Source organism: Myxine glutinosa, chromosome 6 (genome assembly GCF_964187855.1).
Source record: "Myxine glutinosa chromosome 6, kmMyxGlut1.1, whole genome shotgun sequence".
Classification (NCBI taxonomy): Eukaryota; Metazoa; Chordata; class Myxini; order Myxiniformes; family Myxinidae; genus Myxine; species Myxine glutinosa.
In genome coordinates this window covers 56,619,060-56,640,215 of record NC_136266.1, presented here as the reverse complement: position 1 = coordinate 56,640,215, position 21,156 = coordinate 56,619,060, and the positions used below count along the sequence as shown (strand labels likewise).

Sequence of the window (21,156 nt, the reverse complement as noted above, 5' to 3'; positions counted from 1 at the left end):
GCATTGTCACATTACAAGAACAACCCATTTGCCCGAGGAACTCCAAAATTTTCGCTCGAAAAGCATTTGAAGACAGCACCAAATAAAAAAATATGTATGGGCTCTCTATAATTATGTATTTATTTATATAAAATGTATTTATTTGTATTTATTTGTATAAAATGTATTTATTTGTTTTAATGCAAGATTTCCACATGTGCAATGGAAAAAATAAAAATTGGAAGGTTTCTTGGGAAATGCAACCAAGATGATCCTGAATATCTTATAAATAACTGTTTATATCATGTAACGGGCTGATAGGATAACCTAGAGGTACATACATTTGCCTCTAAGCTTTCTAGCCTGGATTCAAATACTGACACAGTTATAAACTGTCATTCTAGTGTTTCACAGGCAGGGCGATTAATCAATGTGTGTGCCCTCCTTCGGATAGATGTTAAACTTTGCGTCCCACCTGTCAGGCTTGGTGGTGGACGTTAAAGATCACATGGTGACCCTCGTAAAGAGTAGGCGAGCTATTGCCAGCAACCTTAGCAAATTACAAATTCCTGCCATAACTTCCAGAGAGGGCATTGCATCACCAGCAGAGCCATGCCTTCAGAGCCAAAGATGCTACCCCACAACCCTGTGCTGCCTATGAAAGAAGAGAAGGACCGTACAGTCACGCAAATTTGAAAATATACAAAACTGAAGGTTGTATATTGTTGCGGATATGGGATTTGCATCCATCCATATCCGCTTGTAAATATTCCCCTATTTCCTCAATACTTCCCAACTCTCCCCAATCCCCCATTCCCTAGTCCCATTTTCTGTAAACAACACTCTGTAGACCCGACCTCCCCCTATTTCCCCCATTAAATGTCGCACCCAGGTTCACCGCATCTCATGTAAGACAACTATAGGACATCTTGCTAGTTATTCTTAGTCTATGTCAGTTAAGGATTCGTTTCCATTAATTCTGACCCTTCGTTGCACCAGAATGTGATTGTATGGCACCGTTAGGAAGTTTAGGACCTCCCAATACCTCCCCGCAGCTCTTCCTCACAGTTCAACAACAACAACAACAACGAGCGCAGGGAGTGCGCGTCCTCACTCCGGCTTGGTAGGAGTGGTGGGAGGGCACCAGGCCTTCCCAACGAGCCGCCATCGGACATGTGCTCGACGGGGTTACCAAACAGGGGCTCCCTGTCGGCTCCTCGTCAAGGGCGGAGCCCGGTAACCCCCGCACCCAATGGAAGCGGCGGACCGGCCCCAGTGGGGCGGAACCAACCAGCCGAGGGCGTGTCACTCCCCGCTGAGCATGCGCAGTGAGAGGGAGGTGACGTCAGCGGTCAGATGCGCGCTGAGCTTGGAGCAAGCAAGACCACCTCCGAGCGCTGTGAGACCTCCCTGCATCTTTTGAACCGTGCTTTATCCTGTCCCCGAGCCAAGGTGCACCTTGTGCCATCGACCGACCTTGCCCATCCCCGCCATCAATCCCCGTGTGTCTACCTTGTCCGTTTGTCCGTAGTCTGTCCGGGAAGAGATAAGATTGTATTTAAGTGCCCATCTCTTCTGTGTCTTTACCTCACTCTGCCTTGTAATCTACCCCCTTTTCTCCACCACTGTAATTATACCCTCCTCCGGAGGTCTTGAGAACTGTACCCCTTGCGTCGTTTCATCTATCCCAGTCGTCGTGTCCTTTCCATCATTGATTTAGCATAGCGCGATTTGGCCAACGTCTGGGTGAATCGGGTGAGTGTAAGGGAACAAAAGGGGAGCAACTGTTCGGCCGCGGTTACCTCCGCTCGGTAAATAACATCCAATCCGCGGTCCGTAACAATATCAATAGTACAGTAGAAGTTGACATGAAAATAGCCCAACCTGGATATTTTAAATAAAATAATCGTTTTTTGGTGCAAAATGCTTCATATGATTTTCCTGTATTTGCAGAATAAATTCTCAAATTGACATATGGGGAACCCTGTTTTTTATTAGGTCAAAGTACATGACCTGTTACAAAATTGTAATTAATGCGTTTTCCAGGTTTAGATGATAAATAGATGATTCATAAACACTCTTTTTCCTTATCCTAAAAAACTGAAATTGCATGCACATGATCTATGACCTATTTGTACTGAAATATTAAATTTATGACATCATAAGTCACATGGTTTGGTAGCGATATTGGATTTAACCTTAAACCTTGAAAAAACATCTTCTCCCAAACCACCAAATCGATTGGCTCAAAACTTTACGTGCGTCATTGACTAGGCATGGCGATTAAAAGATAATCACGAAAACATCATTGGTCACATGGTGTGGCAGCCATATTGGATTGAAGGAAAATATTAAATAATTATATCTCTGAAACCGCTTACCCTATCGATGCAAAATTTTACAAATTTCATCCAACACCACTGTTGCATATCGTTTTGAAAATGATGTCGTTGGTCATGTGGTTTGGCAGCCATCTTGGATAGAAAAACAAACCTTATACGATAAACAAGAAACTTCACAAATGTGATCCCCGACATACATATGCAGAGTGTACATTTTAAAGGACATATATCATGTGGTGTGGCAGCCATATTAGCTTGAAAGCCAATATTTAAAAAATCCCTTCTCTGAAACCGCTTCACCAATTGATGTGAAACCTGTCATGGCTGGTGAAAATGTGATAATTGAAAACAGTTGAAGGGATTTAAATCAAACTTGTTTATTTTTAGGACAGTGAACGAGGGCATCTACCCATTGTGGGACTATGCTGAGGCATATTGGCGACAGACACATTGCTCCAGTTTATGGTATAAAATGATGTGAATACTTTCTGATAAATATAAAATAATAAAATTAATAACTGCTACTCATTACTGGAACATATTTCTTTTTAAAAATGCAATTATTTAATTACAATATGCAAACTTTTATCCAAGTATTTTCAGGTATGTTTGTATAAATAAGTGTCGACACTCATGGCAAATTCAGTACATGGAATCACCTAAAAGCTGTGCTAAATATGGGGGAATATGGATACAAAGTAGACACTGGCTCAGTTGTCCTCATTATCACCGACAAGGCACCAGCTCCTTCAGAACTGCTGATTGATTGAAGATTCTCTTGTAGGAGCAAACAGCACTTATGTACTTTATGTAGTTGTGCCAAGAAAGGCATTGCTTGTAGTATTCATTGCAAGTGTGGGGCAAAAGTGAAAACAGTTCACACACAGTTGATGTCATAGAAATGAATAAAGCGTAACATTTTAAGATGTTTCATGAATATTAAAATCACAGGGCACATGCACAGGATAGTGTATACTTATGCTTAATGCATATAGACATAATAAATTCTTTTGAGAGGTTATGCATTAGTTCATTTAGGGGTGTGATGTACGATTGCACAAAATTGGATGCAAACCTTTTCAGTGTGTCTTGGAGTTTAGTCTGCTCATGTTGTACCGGTTAATGTAATATCAAAACATTATTGTGGGCCTGGAGTTTGAAAACTAGACAACTATACACTTTAAAGGTAATATATTATCATTGCTGTAAGTTTATAAATATGTATATGTATTAAAATTCAGGGTGCTATACATTATAACTCAGGGTGTCTATATCTAGAAGGTGAAACAATGATCCATACACTTTATTTCAATTCCCACCATTAAAAGGAATTCATAACTTTGTGAAGATTTGTATGGCACATACTGTACTTTTTGCAAAATTCAGTCGAACTTTTTTTAAAGTACTGTACAACTTTCTACATCAAGCATGTATTAGCCACAAACTTGGTGCAGGGACACAATATATTGCATGCTTGTGTTTGCCTCTAATTTCATTGATAAAGTAGTGCATATAAAGTGTTTACTGAATACAAGTTATCTTCTTCTTCTATATTATATTATTTATATATATATATATATATATATAACAAAGTTTTTGTTTGTTTGTCTGCACACGCTAATCTCCTGAACGGTGAAAGATAAGAGGAAACCTCTGAAACAAAAAATGTCGGGACGGGCCCCGGGAAGGTTAAAGGCTAGGTAACGAGGCCGGCCGAGGCCACCTCAGCCAGCCTGGGCCCATTTCGCAATAAATCTTCTTCTTCTTTCAAAATTCTCTTGAAGTACAACTTATGCACTTAATAGGAATATCTGACTGATTGTAACACATGCTTTCAAAATTCTCTCTCGCGGGGCCTGACGGAAGAAAGAACAAGGAATCGTTGAGCACCAACTCATACTGGGCTCGCATCAGACCGATGTACAGAAGATTAAATTCATTCAAAAATAACCCGGGCAACGCCGGGTGCATTCAGCGAGTACATTATGAATCCCCATTGGTGGCCATTTTGAAATTTCCCCAAAAAACGTATTTCCCCATGAGTGAATTTGTGAGAATTATTTTGTTGTGGCCATTTCAACTCCGAATAAGGTATATAAAACACAAACATGGTTATTATAAAAAAATGTATAGGTCATTGTCAATTCTACTGTACTACAAGTGTACACAAGATATGAAACATGGAGGGTGCTGGGGCTTCACAAAAGGAAAATGAGTCACAAGCAACATCGTACAAATTTTTATTAACCATGAGCAAAATTATCCAACAGTTATGATACAACAGGAATGAACTAACAATTCAGGAAGTTAACCAAGAGTCGTAAGCAATAATTTGCAAAACCGTGGCAACTGACAAGGCTAGAAAGTACTATCAGAGAAGATACTGAAATTGAGGTTTATAAGCGTAGTGATTTATCACTTATGAGTCGTGAACAGCACTTTGCACTTAAAGAAGAATAAACGTGTAAATAAAACATTAAAAACAAAACAAAAGTCAAAGGTAAATAAGTTTGAAAATAAAGTTTCATATCTGCTTGAATATCATTTCAACATGTGCATTTCAAAGTGCTACAATGTGTGGTTCAAAGTGACAAAACTTGTGGAACAAATTTTCAAAAGGAACTTTTGTCCATGGCAAGGTTGTGTAAAGCAGCATTTATTACGAAGGTCAAAGTGTAACCTTCCTTTCCATTCTAAAAGAATGGTGACGAATCGGAATGGCAACTTATGACAGCTTCCAGCTGCTCAATTTCAACTGCTTGAGTTGCTTCGGCTGCCCCGGCTCAAGCTTGGCCCGACCCTTGGGATTGCGTGCCACGGGAGGTCTTTTAGGATTTCGACACATTTTGGTGGCAGCCATTTTGGAATCTTTAATTTCAGGCAGATGTTGACCCTTTAAAACCTTGCATTTGGGTGTAGGCCCATGCTGCAAAGACTGGGGTGCCTGTGTATTCTCAGCTACTGAACCATTCTCAGCATTATTATTATTAACGATGGGGCATTTGTCACTAACATTGGCATTTTTGTTTGTGCCATTGCTGATATTACATTGGCCTTCTGGCCTGGGCAATTTGGGAAGCAGTACACATGGCAGCAAACAAAATAGTTCAGGAATAGAAGTGCTTTTCCTTTTCCTTTGTGAACACTTACTCACGATTCCTGTGTTCACAATTCCTCCACCGGCCTTTATTTTCGGTTCGACATGGCCGATCTATACACAAGGCCGACAAAATGTAACCGAATGAAGGTTCGCCAAGAAAAAATAAATGAAATCACAGCAAAACAATCAAACAAACCATGTCTTAGCATTCAAGTTATGGATTGAAGACGATTTGGTGTAGATCAAAGAGATTATCAATACGTAATCCCATATCTGTGCTATTGTAAAATGTTTGAAAGAGTGCAGACTAATTAGGGGAAACATAACGTGTAAACCTGTTTTCTTTTCTGAAATCCCTGTGGTGTCCATCTTGTTTATCCCATGTACCCTGCACCAGCCCTCTCTTCCACAGATCTCCTGACGTCACTGGTCCCCCACCGTTGCTGTGCTTCCCTCTCTCCCCCTCTTGTCTCCTGCCCCCTCTGTTATTGATATGTTCTTTGTGTTTACTCTTGTACAAGCCTCGACAGAGTATACAAAAAAAAAGAAGAAGTAAACTTACCACATATCCCATCTTGAATGGTTGCAGGCTACACTTTGGTGCAATCTTTGTCTTTAAAGCATTTTCTGTGGTGAGAATGCCCAAGGAAAAAGGGGTGAGCATGGTTTACAAACTGGGTGAGATTTTAAGTTTTACTTAAACTCTTATACATGTTTTACAACATACATGTTTGAATGATCCGGAGTTTTTGGTGCGGCGGGACCTGTACTCTGCGGGAACAGAGTACAGTACTGTACTCTGGTGTCTCGCGGCATGGCGTGCGAGTTGACGCTTCAACGTAAGGACAAGTGACCACAACAACCTATCAACAGTCGCCCTAATCCCATCAAAAACCCCAACCCCCAACTCTACCATCGTTCTTACATTGTAACGCACGTTCGGCTTTCAATAAGTTTTATGAACCGTCTACAATCATCCTCGACCACGATGTCGATGTTGTGCCCATCACGGAGACATGGTTCAAGCACGACCTGCCCCCCAAGCCTGTCTCTATTCCAGGTTATACTATGTTTGCAAAATCAATGCAAAATCGTGTTGGTGGAGGAGTAGCTTTCTATTTGAAACACCATCACAATGTAACACTACTCGATGAAGTAAATGTTCCCTCCAAGCTGAAAACCGTCTGGGTTAAGCTTCGTCCTGCCCGCTTACCCCGATCAATATCATGCCTTGTTTGTGCAGTCATATATTACCCCCCCCCCCCCCCCCCCCCACCACCTGACAAAGTCCTGGAAACCCAGTTAATAGAACATATTAAGGGCAATCGACCTCCTGACAATGAAACACCCAGATGCTGGCTTTGTGATTCTTCGTGATTTTAGTCAGCACGATACCCACCCTCTTTTCTCGCTGACGAACAATATCATCAATTGATCGACCGACCGACAAGAGGAGATCGGGTCTTGGACAATATTGTCACACTAACATTGGGGATGGGCACGTGCAGATCACTTATCTGATCCCCTCTATTGGTCTATCTGATCATGTTACGCTTCTGTGGTTCCCCAAAACTCCACAACCTATACGGAAGCCTAATGCTACAAGACATTGCGTTAACTGACCTATGTCGGATAGCACTGTGCGATCCTTTGGCAGATGGATCAGCTCTTCTGACTGGGATGTGACTGGAAAAGGTGATGTCAACGAACAATCTGAATGCTTCCATCAAACCATCAACTCAGCAATAGATTCATTCTCTCCAGTTCGTAGAGTTAAACTTAATTTGCATGACAAGCTTAATCATGGCTGATAATGAGATCCAGGGATTTGAATGACTGAACTTCCTCAAGAGGAATGTTAGGAAAATAGATAGGAGGGTTTGAAAGATGGTCCTTTTGCAGAGATAGCGAGTGTGTGAGATTTGTCAGGATTGAAAGACATATTCCAAGTGTTTGACCAGCTTGTGATTTTATCCAGGTCTGCAGCGAGGGAAGAGGACTGCCCCGCCTCCAGAGAGACTGCACTTCCCCTACCAAAAAATAGGTATTTGCTCTCTTCTCCGAAACTACACACACGATTTTGATGAATCTTGACCACAAGCTTCAAATCTGATGCCCAATGACGGTGTATTGACCGCATCAAATGGCACTTTTCCATTGCACAGAACGGTACGGTAATCCCTGTGTCATTTTTCCATCGCACAACAGAACCGTGAAAATAGGCGGAGTTATCTGAAGTGGCGAAAAAAAATATGCCCAAAACGGTCTGCAGTATTGCTAGCTCCACCCATAGGTCCGGATTCGGCTCGCTTGGTACCTATCCATAGCAGGAACCAAATTTAGCACGGGTACTTAGGTACGGTTCGCTTGGCAACGGGAAAACCGGATTTTGGTTACAGTACGGTACGGTACCGCACCGCGGTGGAAAAGCACCAAAAGTCTGCGCTCATTAAGGGGAACTACAGGGATGTTTTTGACTCCCCCTCCCCCCCACCCCACCCCCAAAATACTACACACACAATTTTGAAGAAACTTGACCACAAGCTTCAAATCTGATGCCACATGATGGTGTATTGACCGCAAAGTCTGTGATCAAGGGGAACTACGGGGATGTTTTTGACTCCCCCTCCCTGCACCCCCCCCCCCCCCCCCCTCACACAAATAGGTACTTGCTCTCTTCTATGAAAGTACACACAATTTCAATGAAACTTCATCACAATCTTCATCGACCATGATTTACCAAAGTTTGTTCACGGCATTAAAAACATCAGAGTCTGAGAAGGTCTGTCGGGGATTTGAGTGACTGTTGCTCATGATACAGGTGAGCTTCAAGACCCACATGCGGTCCTATGTTTTTCAAGGTCTGAAGAGAGTGAAGGGGCTGCAGCCTGCCTGTCTGAAGTATGAGGGATGACACGGCTGAGTTAAGTCATCAGCAAATAGATAGAGGATTTTCAAGAGTCAGAGAGATCATTGATGAAAATCAGGAATAGGACTTGGCCCAGAACACTGCTTTGGGGCACTCCAGCCTTGATAGGAAGAGGAGCTGAAAGGATTACGTTGAGAGTCAAATGTTGGCTGCAAGAGTAGATGAAGTCAGCAAGCCATGTGTGTTGTTGGCCTTGTATGTCATACGCAGAGAGTTTGGCGAGTAAGGCAGGATGCCAGATTGTATCATAAGCACGAGATGTCTCCAGAGAGACTGCCCTGATCTCATGTCTGACATCGAGGGCTTCCATCCATTGGTGTGAGAGTAGATCTACGTATTGTTTCACTGATAGTCAGTTCGTACCCTCTGGTACTGCAGTCATCCATGAACATAAAAAAATTCACTGCCTGAGATTGATTTTTTAACAACAAATCCAGGTTTTCTACTATCTTTGACTGATATATATATATATATATATATATATATACATACCTGCAGCATATATATATATATATAATCGAATATATATATATGCTGCAGGTAAGGCCCGATACTTAGCTTTGTTGAGTCTCAAGAACCAGTGATACTCAAGAATACTTGAGAACCGCTGAGGCATATTATTCTGGTTATTTTGCAATGATAACCACTTCACAAGCCCTTGAAACCAACATCCAGCTGATCTTATAAGAGCGAGGAATGACCCCAGGAGTACAGTGCAAAGGCATTGGCGTTCATTAATGTGCAGTCACACTATAACGTATAGCAGTAACTTATGCCGACGTATGTGAATTTTCACCAACACGCTGGTGTACGTTGACATAAGTTAGGGGTAGGTTTGGTATAAGTTGTATACGTTAAAAGCACGCTGGTATAAGCTGGCATACGTTGTTATACGCAGAGGCCGAAATAAATATTTGTGCATGCACAAAAATTTTGGGCGTATGCCGACGTCCTCTTCATAGGTTAGGCATACGTTAGGCATACGCTAGACATACGTTAAATACGTTAGAGGTAGGTTACTCATACGTCGAGATACGTTGGCATGAAGGTGTACCGTACAGCTAACTTATTGATAACCTATGAGTAACTTACTTCTAACCTATATCTGACGTATCTGCAATGCATATTGACGTATTCAGACGTATTAGACGTATGTCTGACGATGGAGTAACTTATTGAACGTGTTTCTACCGTACAACTAGCGTATTATTGGCGTTTTGCCAGCGTTTTGCGGTCACTGTATATATGGGGGCCTGTGAGTAGCTCACCATCACTTCTCCACCCGTCATCAGAGAAGATGGAGGATCCTGAGAGGCTTCCACAAGAATACCAACTAGTCGTTCTCCAACATCAGTATGACATCATCGAATTGGCACTTCACCAGATCCGTGCCAATAGGATGAGGAGGAGAAGAGGTCAACGACGGGGGGAGGTCTGGGTCAGACCATGGATCGGGAGGCGACTGCAGTTTGGCCTGTACGACCAGCTTCTGGTGGAACTCCGAAACGAGGACCAAGCATCTTTCAAGAACTTCATGCGGATGTCCCCCGAGATGTTCGACGAGCTGCTAGCCAGAGTGGGTCCCAGGATCACCAAGCAACAAACCTGGTACAGGGAGCCCCTGGAGCCTGGCATGAAGCTTGCCCTGACATTGCGTCACCTTGCCTCTGGGAGCAAGTATGCCTCAATGAAGTTCGGTTGGAGGGTCCCTCACAACACCCAGTCACTCCTCGTCCGAGAAGTCTGTCAAGCCATCATCGATGAATACATGGACGAGGTGATGATTTGCCCCACCACTCCTGATGGATGGCGTGCCATTGCTGACAAGTTCTATGAAAAGTGGAACTTCCCCCATACATGTGGGGCACTTGATGGAAAGCACGTTGCCTGCCGGTGTCCTCCAAAGACTGGGTCCATGTACTACAACTACAAAGGATTCTACTCCGTTGTTCTGATGGCGCTTGTAGATGCTGACTACAAATTCATCTGGGCAGATGTCGGTGGTACAGGATCAGCATCAGACGCTCAGATTTACAATGACTCTGAGCTGAGGGAATGCGCTGAAGATGGTACCATAGGTTTCCCTGACCCCGATCCTCTTCCCAACGACTACCAGGATGTGCCCTACTTCTTCATCGGCGACGATGCCTTCACCCTACGACCGACCATGATGAAGCCGTACAGCCTCCGGGCTCTGACGAATGATGAACGCATCTTCAACTACAGGCTTTCCCGAGCCAGGAGGGTAGTAGAAAATTCCTTCGGCATCCTGGCAAACCGATTCCAGGTTCTGCTGAGTACCATGCAGCATCACCCCTCCACCGTCAAAGCATGCATGGTCCTGCACAACCTGATGAGGACTCGGTACCCAGGACTCCAGAACCAGCAACTCGACCGTGCAGAGAATATGAACCGCGATTTCATCCCAGGAGCATGGAGACAGGGCCGTAACTTGAAAGACACCCACACAGTCTCTGGCAGCAACACCTCCTCCAAGAAAGGAAAGAAACAGAGGAATCTCCTCAAGCACTGGGCCAACTCCCCAGCCGGTGCAGTTCCATGACAGGATGATCTAGATAACCTCGTTGATTTTAATATGTGATAAATATGTGATAGACATGTTAAAATAGGAACATTTCACGGGTCATGTTGACCACCCACATGTTTGCATTGCCTAAATATTATGACATTTCATATGTCTATTGTAATAAATAAAATATCAATTTGTCTTTTTAAAATTAACTCTTGTTTTGTTACATTTATGATAAAAATGAAATACATCAATTTATAAGTAATAAAATAAGTACATATGGAGACATTGGGTAAAGTGTAGAGTGTAAAGTGTAAAGTGTAGTGTAAAGTGTAGTGTAGAGTGCAGTAATGGGCAAAATTAATTACAAATATAAAATTATGATAGACACCAAATTTAAGTTTGAAAATCTTTTATTAAACTTTTATTGAAATGATCAACTGATCAATAATAATGGCACATGATAATAATGGTAATAATGGTACAACATATAAAACACAGTCACTGCTCATCTCTAGGATGGCACAACAGTCAGTACAGTCACTGATGGTTCTTTGCTGGTGGTGGTGGTGTATTCATATCCACATCCTGGTTTCCCATCTCCATCCCAGGAGACAGGTTTATTAGTCCACTCAATCCTGACATGTTTGAAAGGCTGGAAATGTTCGAAAGGCTGCTGTCAAAGGTGGTTGGACTCTGGTTGAGTGCCTGGGCAGCCGATCCCAAATCCACAGACACCGAGGTGGGGGTGCGCTGTTGCTGCTGCTGCTGTTGTTGCTGCTGCTGGGTTAACACAGGTAGAGGAAGAGGCATCATCTGCGGAGCAAGACACTGCTGATACTGCATTGGTTGCTGCATGTACTTCTCCATGTATTCCTGTGTCTGTGAACCCCACACTGAAGCAGGTGGCGCCTTGTGTCTCCACATGTGGGGAGGTGGTTGTTACATCTCGGATGGTGATGAGACATATGAGGATGGTGCCGAACTAGGACGTAGTTGAGGCATGGCGGGGCCTCCCATGGAACTTGGGACGTCATCATCACTGTCCTCCTCCATCAACTGCAACAGCATCTTGTTGATAGCTGATCTCGTCTTCCTGAACTTGGGCTTGGACATGCTGATCAAGCTGTCACGGACGTAGGTGGCGAAGGCGGTCTGCTCGGTGATGGGCTGCTGGTGTGCATGGCTGAGGCCTTTGAGGATCTCGCCGGACTCCTGCACTCTCTTCTGGAGGGATTCCAGGAGAGCGCCGTCGTCGTCGTGAGCCCGCTTGCGCCGTGAGGATGAGGGGAGGGTAGGGATGATGTCAGCCTCCTTGAGACCAACTTGCTGCTCGGCGCAGGCAGCCTCAGCAGCATCTAGGTCTCCCTCATGCACGTCAATAGTGGCCTTCACCTGCAAAGACAAATAATAAAAATCATAAGTAAAATGAATGCAAATTGAATTGTCATTAAAACAATGAGGTCCAGAAAAAGCAAAATATTTGTATACTTACACTATTGCAGGGCTCAGGACGGTGTCGGATGACGGTTTTCAGGAATCCGAACTTTGCCATGATCAACTCCTCCCTCTCAGTGAGCTCAGGAGCACCATCCCCACTCTTCTTCTTGTCAAGGCGTGTGTGGTTGTCTCTGAGTGACTTAAACCATCCCCTGAGGAGTTCTGAAGTCTTGCCCATCCGCTGTGCCTGGTCCTCCCATATCTTGCCCTTCTTTTTAGTCCTCCTGTAGTCCGTCATGTTCATGTTCCAGAGGACAGGATTGTCTTGGAGGAACTCAAGCATGAGCTCCTCATCTTGCACTGACAGGGAGCAAGCAGTCTTCTTGGCCCTCCTCTTCTTCTTGGTCTTGTCATCAGACTGGCGGGAGGAGGTGGAGGCAACTGATGCAGCATCCGAGTCAACAGAAGAGGCACGGGAGGCACGGGAACCATCACCGGAATGAGGAGATGGAGAGCGTGGTGACTGCGAGCAGCCGGCTTGGGGCACAGCAGGGAGATCATGAGCAGGTGGATCGGCGGCTTTGGACGATGATGGTGAGGATGTGTTCTTCTTGCCTCTACCTCGGCCCCTGGCAGACGTCTCGGTTGCTGTCTTCTTCGTTTTCTTGGGTGCCATGTTGATAGCTCGCGGTACTGTCGAGATCGGCGCCGTATTTATGCAGAACGTCATGTGATCATCGGCAACACGCCGAGCGCGCTGCGCATAGGTTTGTCATAAGTTACTCATACGTTGGGCATAAGTTGAGAACGCTGGACATACGCTGGCCATACGCTGTCATAAGTTATATATAAGTTAGTGATAGGTTACTAATAGGTTACACATACGCTATGTATACGTTCAATACGTTATGCATACGCCCAATTTATTCATGCTGTAGAATTTGATGCTTTTTTGGGCATATGCCGACGTGTTGACATTATTTTATGATTTTTCATACGCCAGATATAAGTTTCTCTAAAACGTCATAGTGTGACTGCACATTTAGCAGCTTTCAGGAACAATAAAAAAGCCAAAATTTTAAAGCCAAAAAAATGGGGGGGGGGGGAGGGGGGAGAAGGAAACCACACCTCAACCTCAATATATAAATCAATCAATGTAGAACCTCAATATTGCTTCCCACTATCATCCCCAGAACCTGTCCAAGTTGGATCATTTAAGTGCACTCACCTTTATTGTGTTGCCGAGATGCAATGCGGGAATACAGGGTTTGAATCAGTGACATGTCCTGTTTATAACTTTCACTGAAAGGAGAAACATCGAAGCCGAGACTGACCATTTCCTCAATGCTCTTCTTCGCAACAGGGAGGAAACAGTCGAGCAATTCTTTCAGGTTAGCTGTGAAGGCATCATTGTGTGGTCATAATCGACAATTTGTCCATTTATACCATACATAAAATACAAATCAGGCTTATGTAATTGTATAAAAGTAAACTAGAACAACTCTTCAACGTCACAACGGCAACCGATATGCCTCTGCCCACATTTTTTTTTTTTAATTAATAGATCATTGTACATATTTGTACCAAGTTTGATTTAAATCGCTTCAGCTGTTCTCAAGTTATCACATTTTTACTTGACAAGACCTCTGGCCTTTGATGCCATAATCTAATCAGTTCATATTTGCATCATATATACTTATACCAAATTTGTTCAAAACCCCATCACTTGTTCACAAGTTGGCACGGCAACATAATTTTTTAATTAAGATGACCTCTGACCTCTTGACCTAAAGATTTAATCCGTTCATGTTTACATCATTATACATACCTGTACCAAATTTGATCGAAATCCCTTCAGCTGTTCTCAAGTTATCACATTTTTACCTGACATGACCTCTGACCTTTGACCTAATGATGCCATAATCCAATCAGTTCATCTTTGCATCATTATATATTCCTGTACCAAGTTCGATTTAGATCCCTTCAGCCGTTCTTAAGTTATCGCAGTAACGAAGTAACAATATGACCTCTGATCTCTGACCTATTGACCCCAAAATCGAATGAGTTTATCTTTGCATCATAATATATAATTATACCTAGTTTGGTGAAAATCCCATGACTGGTTCACAAGTTAGCTCAGTAACAGAATTTTTACCTGACAGGATATTTGACCTTTGACCTCTTGACCCCAAAATCTAATCAATCGATTTCCACATTATACATGCCTGTACCAAGTTTGAATTCGATCCCTTCAGCCGTTCTCAAGTTATAAACCTATTACAGACTTTGACGTTTGACATCATGACCCAAAAATCGAATCAGTTAATCTTTACCTCGTCATACATACCTGCACCAAGTTTGACTATGACCCCTTCAGCCGTTCTCAGGTTATATCACGATAACGAAAAGCTATCACAGACAGACGGACGGACGGACGGACGGACGGACAACCCAAAAACATAATGCCTCCGGCGACTGAAGAACCTCCTTCAGAGTGCAAAATATCTTTGACAGTGGTGAAGATTTGCATTCCAACAGGACAATGACCTCAAGCATTAGATAAAGTAACACTGGAATGGCTTCAGAACAAGAACACGAAAGTCTTCGAGTAGCCCAGCCAAAGTCCAGACTTGAATCCGATTGAGAATCTGAGGAAAGACTTGAAGATTGCTGTTCATCAACGCTGCCCATCCAACTTGACAGAGCTTGAGCAAATCTGCAAGGAAGAATGGGAGAAACTCCCCAAACCCAGATGTGCAAAGCTGATACAGACATACCCAAGAAGACTCGAAGCTGTAATCGCTGCCAAAGGCGCTTCTACGAAGTATCGACTCAAGGGGTTGAATACTTATGTAAATTAGATATTTCTGTATTTCATCTATTAATAAAAATTTTTAATTCCACTGACATTATGGGGTATTAACTGTAGATCAATGACAAATAAATCTCAATTAAATCCATTTTAAACTCAGGCTGGAACACAACAAAATGTGAAAAAAGTCAAGGGGTGTGAATACTTTCAGAAGACACTCTTCAATACATGCGTGGTGGAAATAGCGCCACCTTTGGTATGGTATTACCAAATTGAGTACCAGTTCACTGGTAATTCCCTGTTTGTCGTTAAATGTGGCAAAAAGGGTTGGCGTCAGGAAGGGCATCCGGCCGTAAAACATTGCTTCAAAAAGGGGACCGAAAAACAACAACAACCACGGTTCCCGAAAAAGGCCAACCCCCGCTTTGCGGGGAAAAATGGCCTCTAAAGGTGGGTTTTTTTTTTTTTTTTTGGTATGGTATTACATATTGTTGCAGTTTTAGGAAAGCACCATACAGGTCCCTTAGTGTAGTTATTTCTGGAGAGTAAGGTCAGAGTAGCTTTTTCCCCTTGGGTTGTGGGATATAGTGTAATAAAATGCGTTGGTGAAGGGTAGAGAGGTTCCCCCCCCCCCCCTTTTTTATTTTAGGGGTAATTGTAAATTCTTTATAGTCTGGACAAGCTTTGTGACGTGCACTGTGTAACCTGATGGGGAAAGAGAATGGTGAAGACAGTGGATAGGTTGAGGGAGCAAGGTAGGAGGGAAAGATGTAGACCATGATTGAGATGGGAAGATTGTGGGAGGGATATCAATAAGGTGAGTGTGGTTGAAGAGTGGAGAGAGTTGGCCCAGACAAAGGGTGGTGCATGGAGGAGTATCGTGGGCAAGGCAGGGAAGAAGCCTGGTACCATTGGACCTCATCCATGTAAAAAGGAATGAGAAGAAGAATGGATAATCAAAAAATTTGTTAAAGTGCAGATTAAAGAAACAACAAAAACATCTATCGAAAACATCACAATGTGAATGAATGAATATGAATGATCGTTTTAAGGCCATTTTCCCCGCTAGAGTGGGGGTTAGCCTTGCGGGCCCCATGACAATCATGGTTCCCTGTTTGAGGCAATGTTTTTATGGCCGGATGCCCTTCCTGACGCCAACCCTTGGTCACGCTCTTACGATGCGCAGGAATACGGTGTACCTATTCTAAATCGGGGTACACACCGTGATCATTCATCCCAGCAAGCTGGTACTCAATTTGCCGACCTCGTAAGGATGACAGGCTGAGTCAACCCCCCTGGCATTAATTCAGCGATCGACCGGGATTTGAACCCAGGATCCTAGGATCCCAAGCCAGCACCCTAACCGCTAAGCCAACACCAGGCTAATAAAATGTATTACATCACAATGTAATTTTAAAAAATGGTTAAGATTGATTTCACAGAGTAATCACGTTCTGTATCTGCATGCAAAAAGGGCATTTTGAGCCCTTCTACTTTACCTATCCTTCACTTGTCTCCAGTTTCATGCTGTGGCATATTGATTTATGGAATAGTTACATGCAACATATTTTCAAATATGAAAAGCATTGAAATATTGGGCATTGAATACTTCACAATTTGAGAGACTCGACTTCCGCATCATGATGGTTAAAGTTGTATCCAATCAGTTTTATTACACTCGCCAGAGGAGAGGGTATTGCATTTGAGACCATTTGTCCGCACAGAATAAATATGATTTTCTCAGAAACGGTTGGTCCGATTGACAGGAAATGTTCATCATAGCTGCACCTCCACCTGTATATTTTTTAATGACAATTATGACGTCATAGGTCACGTGGTATGGGCGCCATCTTGGAAAAACCGAAAAACTTTGCACCTCTATATCCCCGAAAGCGCTGCATAGAAAATATCGATACATGGCTCATTGTAAAGAACTCTCCATGGGGAATAACATATGTTAATGATGACGTCATAGCTGCCTCCATTATGACGTCATAATTCGACAAGTACAAAACTTCATCCAATAAAGAGGAAATTTCTTGAGCACCATCTAGGGATAAATTGGTGGACAAAAATAATAATAATGATGATGATGATGATGTCATCGGTCATGTGGTTTGGCAGCCATATTTGATTGAACATAAATCTACGTCGTCAATAAACCACACAAACACAGCAGCTAATAAACATCCCACAAAATACACCACACAAATACATCCTGGCGAGGGTCTGCAATCTCCGATCACTCTTTCTGGTTGTTCATGACTTGCTCTGGAAAACCAATCATCTTTCAGGACCATATTTAGTCGTCAGGAAACGTGGTTTTCTTTTTAAACCCATCACCTCGACATCAGCTTAAAGGATTATCACATTTATGTAAGGCATACTTGGCACAACTTTCAATCACATCAACACTCGTCGCTTCTCTCACCAGCACGAAGCAGCATTGTGTATGTTCGGAAGAGATATGCCAGCATTTTGATAAGATTTGTCAAAGTGGAACACCGACCAGCAGACATTGTGTGCAAGTCATATTTCTTGAAATCACGCGCCAGAAACTCCAAGAGGAGTATCAGAGCCTGTAACTGCTCAGGTAATGTTCCGAAGTAACATTGATCATGAAACCCAGGTGCCTGCAAAAGAGCCGGTAGATCCAAGATCATGTCAGAGGAAACAACGCATCTATGTCATCAGAATCATGACAAGATGAGGAAGTGCAACTGCAAGACAATACCATGGCTGTGCATTGTGCAAGGACCGGATGGGATTGGCCAAAAAAAAAAGTTCAGGTTGTGCGAAATATTAGACAAAAGAAATCCACGATGTCGGCATTCAAGGTTACTCACCACAAGCTGTGCATTTGAAATCTGTAAACTGCTAGATCGTTCCACCAACATTGCCTGCAATTTACCACACACACACACACACACACAAAACAAATGTCATAACAATCAACAGCATGGCAGAACTATTGTTTAAACCTGCAGGTTCTCCAAATGTAAAGAAAAGTGAGTTGTGTTGAAAACAAGTAATAAACATATATTGTATTGTCAGCAAAGAAATGGATGTACGTAGTTGGGAATCATCACAATTTACTAAAAACAAAACAAAACAAAAAAACATGCAGCGCACAACTTTTTTCATCCCATAATGAAGGCACGGCTCATGAAATGCAAAATTATTACAATCACGATCTGCATGTCACAGTCGTGCGATTCCGCAATACTTTTCTCCCCCTGAGAGAAAGCTCTAAGAATGGGGAGACCATGACTTGTGTTTCAATCCAATGATAAAGGTCACTCACTGGTCGAAATGTTGGACCCAATGCCTTTGTGCGAGAATAATAAAAAAGGTTGATTGTTGTTGCGTTTGTTTATCGCGAATCATTGATCCAAACTGTACGGTTGCAACTCAAGTTCTCTATTCTAATGCATTGACAGGAAGTGGTAATACAAGAAAATTTCACCTTCAATATCAGGGAAGTCTCAAAAGAGTTGCATGCTGAAAACACCAGGAAAAGTAACAAATTATGCAAATTTAAATTGTAACAAATAACTTTCATATTTAAATTGATATATGTGGGAAAATTACATGCCCAGACCAGGAATCGAGGCCAGGTCCTCTGGAAAACCGAACCAGTGCTCTGCCATCTGAGCTATCTGGGCGGCCCTGACCAAGCATGCAATTTTCCCACACAGACAGTCACGTGAAAAAGTAAGTACACCCCATGTAAAGTTTTGACTTTTTCAACATATTTCAACATACAGCTATTTGATCTTCATTTTAACAATATTGATAGATAAAGGTGATATAATATAACAAATATCATGAAACATTTACATTTTGTAGTCCATTGTATAATTTAAATAAACATAAATGCAAATTTCACATGTGGAAAAAGTAAGTACACCCTTGGCTTTAACAGGTGGTATTGCCCCCTTTGGCAGAAACAACCTCAAGTCGGCATTTCTTATAACTGTCTAGCAGTGTCTGACATCGACTGGGAGAAATTTTTGCCCACTCCTCCATGCAGAATTCTTTCACCTGTGCGATGTTTGAGGGGTTTCTTGCATGCATAGCTCGTTTCAAATCCCCCCACAACATCTCGATGGGATTTAGATCTGGGCTTTGACTTGGCCATTCCAGAACCCTCCATTTCTTTCTTTTCAGCCATTCCTTGGTGGATTTACTGGTATGTTTCGGGTCATTGTCATGTTGCAAGGTCCACCTTCCGTTGAACTTCAACTTTCCGACAGATGGCCTCACATTATCCTCAAGCACCCTCTGGTACAATGAAGAATTCATAGTGGATTCGATGATGGTGAGCTGCCCAGGCCCTGATGCAGCAAAGCTGCCCCAAACCATAATATTTCCACCACCATGCTTTGCAGTTGGTATCAGGTTCTTGTGGTCAAATGCTGTCTTTGGTTTTTGCCAAATATGTCTTCTGGTACTGTAGCCTACCTTTGACTTTGACAAAGTACCTCTACCTATGCTCTACCTTTGACTCATCTGTCCAGAGCACATTGTTCCAGAAGTGCTGGTCTTTGCCGAGGTGTTCATTGGCAAACTTTAGTCTTGCCCTCATGTTCTTTCTGGACAACAAAGGTTTCCTCCTGGCACACCTCCCATGTAGATCAAATTTGTACAACCTCTTTCTAATGGTAGACTCGTGCACTTTGACATCAACAGTGGCAAGAGCTACTTGTAGGTCCCATGATGACATTCTGGGGTTATTCGAGACTTCTTTCAGCATCTTGCGGTCTGCTCTCGGGCTGAACTTGCTGGGGTGGCCTGGCCTGAACAAGTTGGCAGTTGTTTGGAATCTTCTCCACTTGTAGATGATCTTCTGGACAGTTGAATGATTGATTTCAAATTGTTTGGAGATCTTTTTTAATCCCTTCCCAGACTCGTGGGCATCTATAACCTTCTTTCTGAAGGCCTCAGAGAGCTCTTTTGATTTAGGCATGGTGACGCCACACACTTCAACAACAAAGAGCAAACCACACTAAATATCTGAGGTTTAATTAAGACAGGTTCCTCCAAGATCCTCTCTAACGATGTTCTAATCATTTGCACCTGAGCTGGTGCACCTGATTCTAATTTTAGGTATTTTAAGTAGTGATAAATGTCGGGGTGTACTTACTTTTTCCACATGCGAAATTTGCATTTATGTTTATTTAAATTATACAATGGACTACAACATTTAAATGTTTAATGATATTTGTTATATTATATCACCTTTATCTATCAACTAGGGCATGCCCGTACTATATATAAGCTAGGACGTGCCCGTACGTGGGTGCCCGTTCCTTGCCAAAAAAAAAAAAAAAAAAAAAATTTGTGTAGGGGTGTGTGTGTGTAAACATCCTAGGGCGTGCCCGTACGTGGGTGCAAAAAAACATGCGTGCAAACAACAACAACAAAAAAAAAACTTTGAAACCACGTGGCAGTAACGACCACAGAACCCCCCCCCCCCCTCTATTTACATGAATGGTTTGGTCCATTCGCAAGGACCACAGAACCCCCCCCCCTCTATTTACATGCAATGGTTTGGTCCAAAGCGAACGGCTTGCAGTGTTTGGTAAAGAAATCGCCATAGCTCGGTAAGTACTTGTCCGATTAATATGAAACCTTGAAAAGGCACATCCTCGGGTCCCCAGCAATATACCTGGCAAGTTTAAAGTATATCGGACCCGTGGTTGTCGAGAAACAGCGGTCACAGACAAACATACACACATACACACATACACACATACAAACACACAGAGATTAATGGAATTATAGATAGATATTGTTGAAATAAAGATCAAACAACTGTATGTTGAAATATGTTGAAAAAGTGAAAACTTTACATGGGGTGTACTTACTTTTTCATGTGACTGTATAATTTTCACTCTCTTTCCGTCCGTCAATGCTTCCGGGGCACTGGCTGCCAAATAGAGGGGTACCAACGGGCCTGCTCATAAGGGTCTTCCTCCAATGGGGGTGGGGGTTGGGGGGGTTACCGTGGCTCAGAACGTA

At 42.8% G+C, this 21,156-nt stretch overlaps 1 protein-coding gene across 3 annotated transcripts in view; it reads right to left on the bottom strand.

The window, feature by feature from the left end:
* Positions 1-4,544: 4,544 nt before the first annotated feature.
* LOC137429811 (uncharacterized) overlaps positions 4,545-21,156 on the bottom strand; it is a 53,848-nt gene continuing 37,236 nt past the window's right edge. For all 3 annotated transcript variants that reach the window (XM_078779881.1, XM_068120080.2, XM_068120079.2), the window contains 5 exons: positions 17,979-18,032; positions 17,564-17,765; positions 13,549-13,716; positions 5,984-6,048; positions 4,545-5,532 (listed from right to left, as the gene is read on the bottom strand). In XM_078779881.1, coding sequence (XP_078636007.1) covers positions 5,047-5,532; positions 5,984-6,048; positions 13,549-13,716; positions 17,564-17,765; positions 17,979-18,032 — 975 coding nt within the window. In that variant the 3' untranslated portion in view covers positions 4,545-5,046. The remainder of the gene's footprint in view (positions 5,533-5,983; positions 6,049-13,548; positions 13,717-17,563; positions 17,766-17,978; positions 18,033-21,156) is intronic.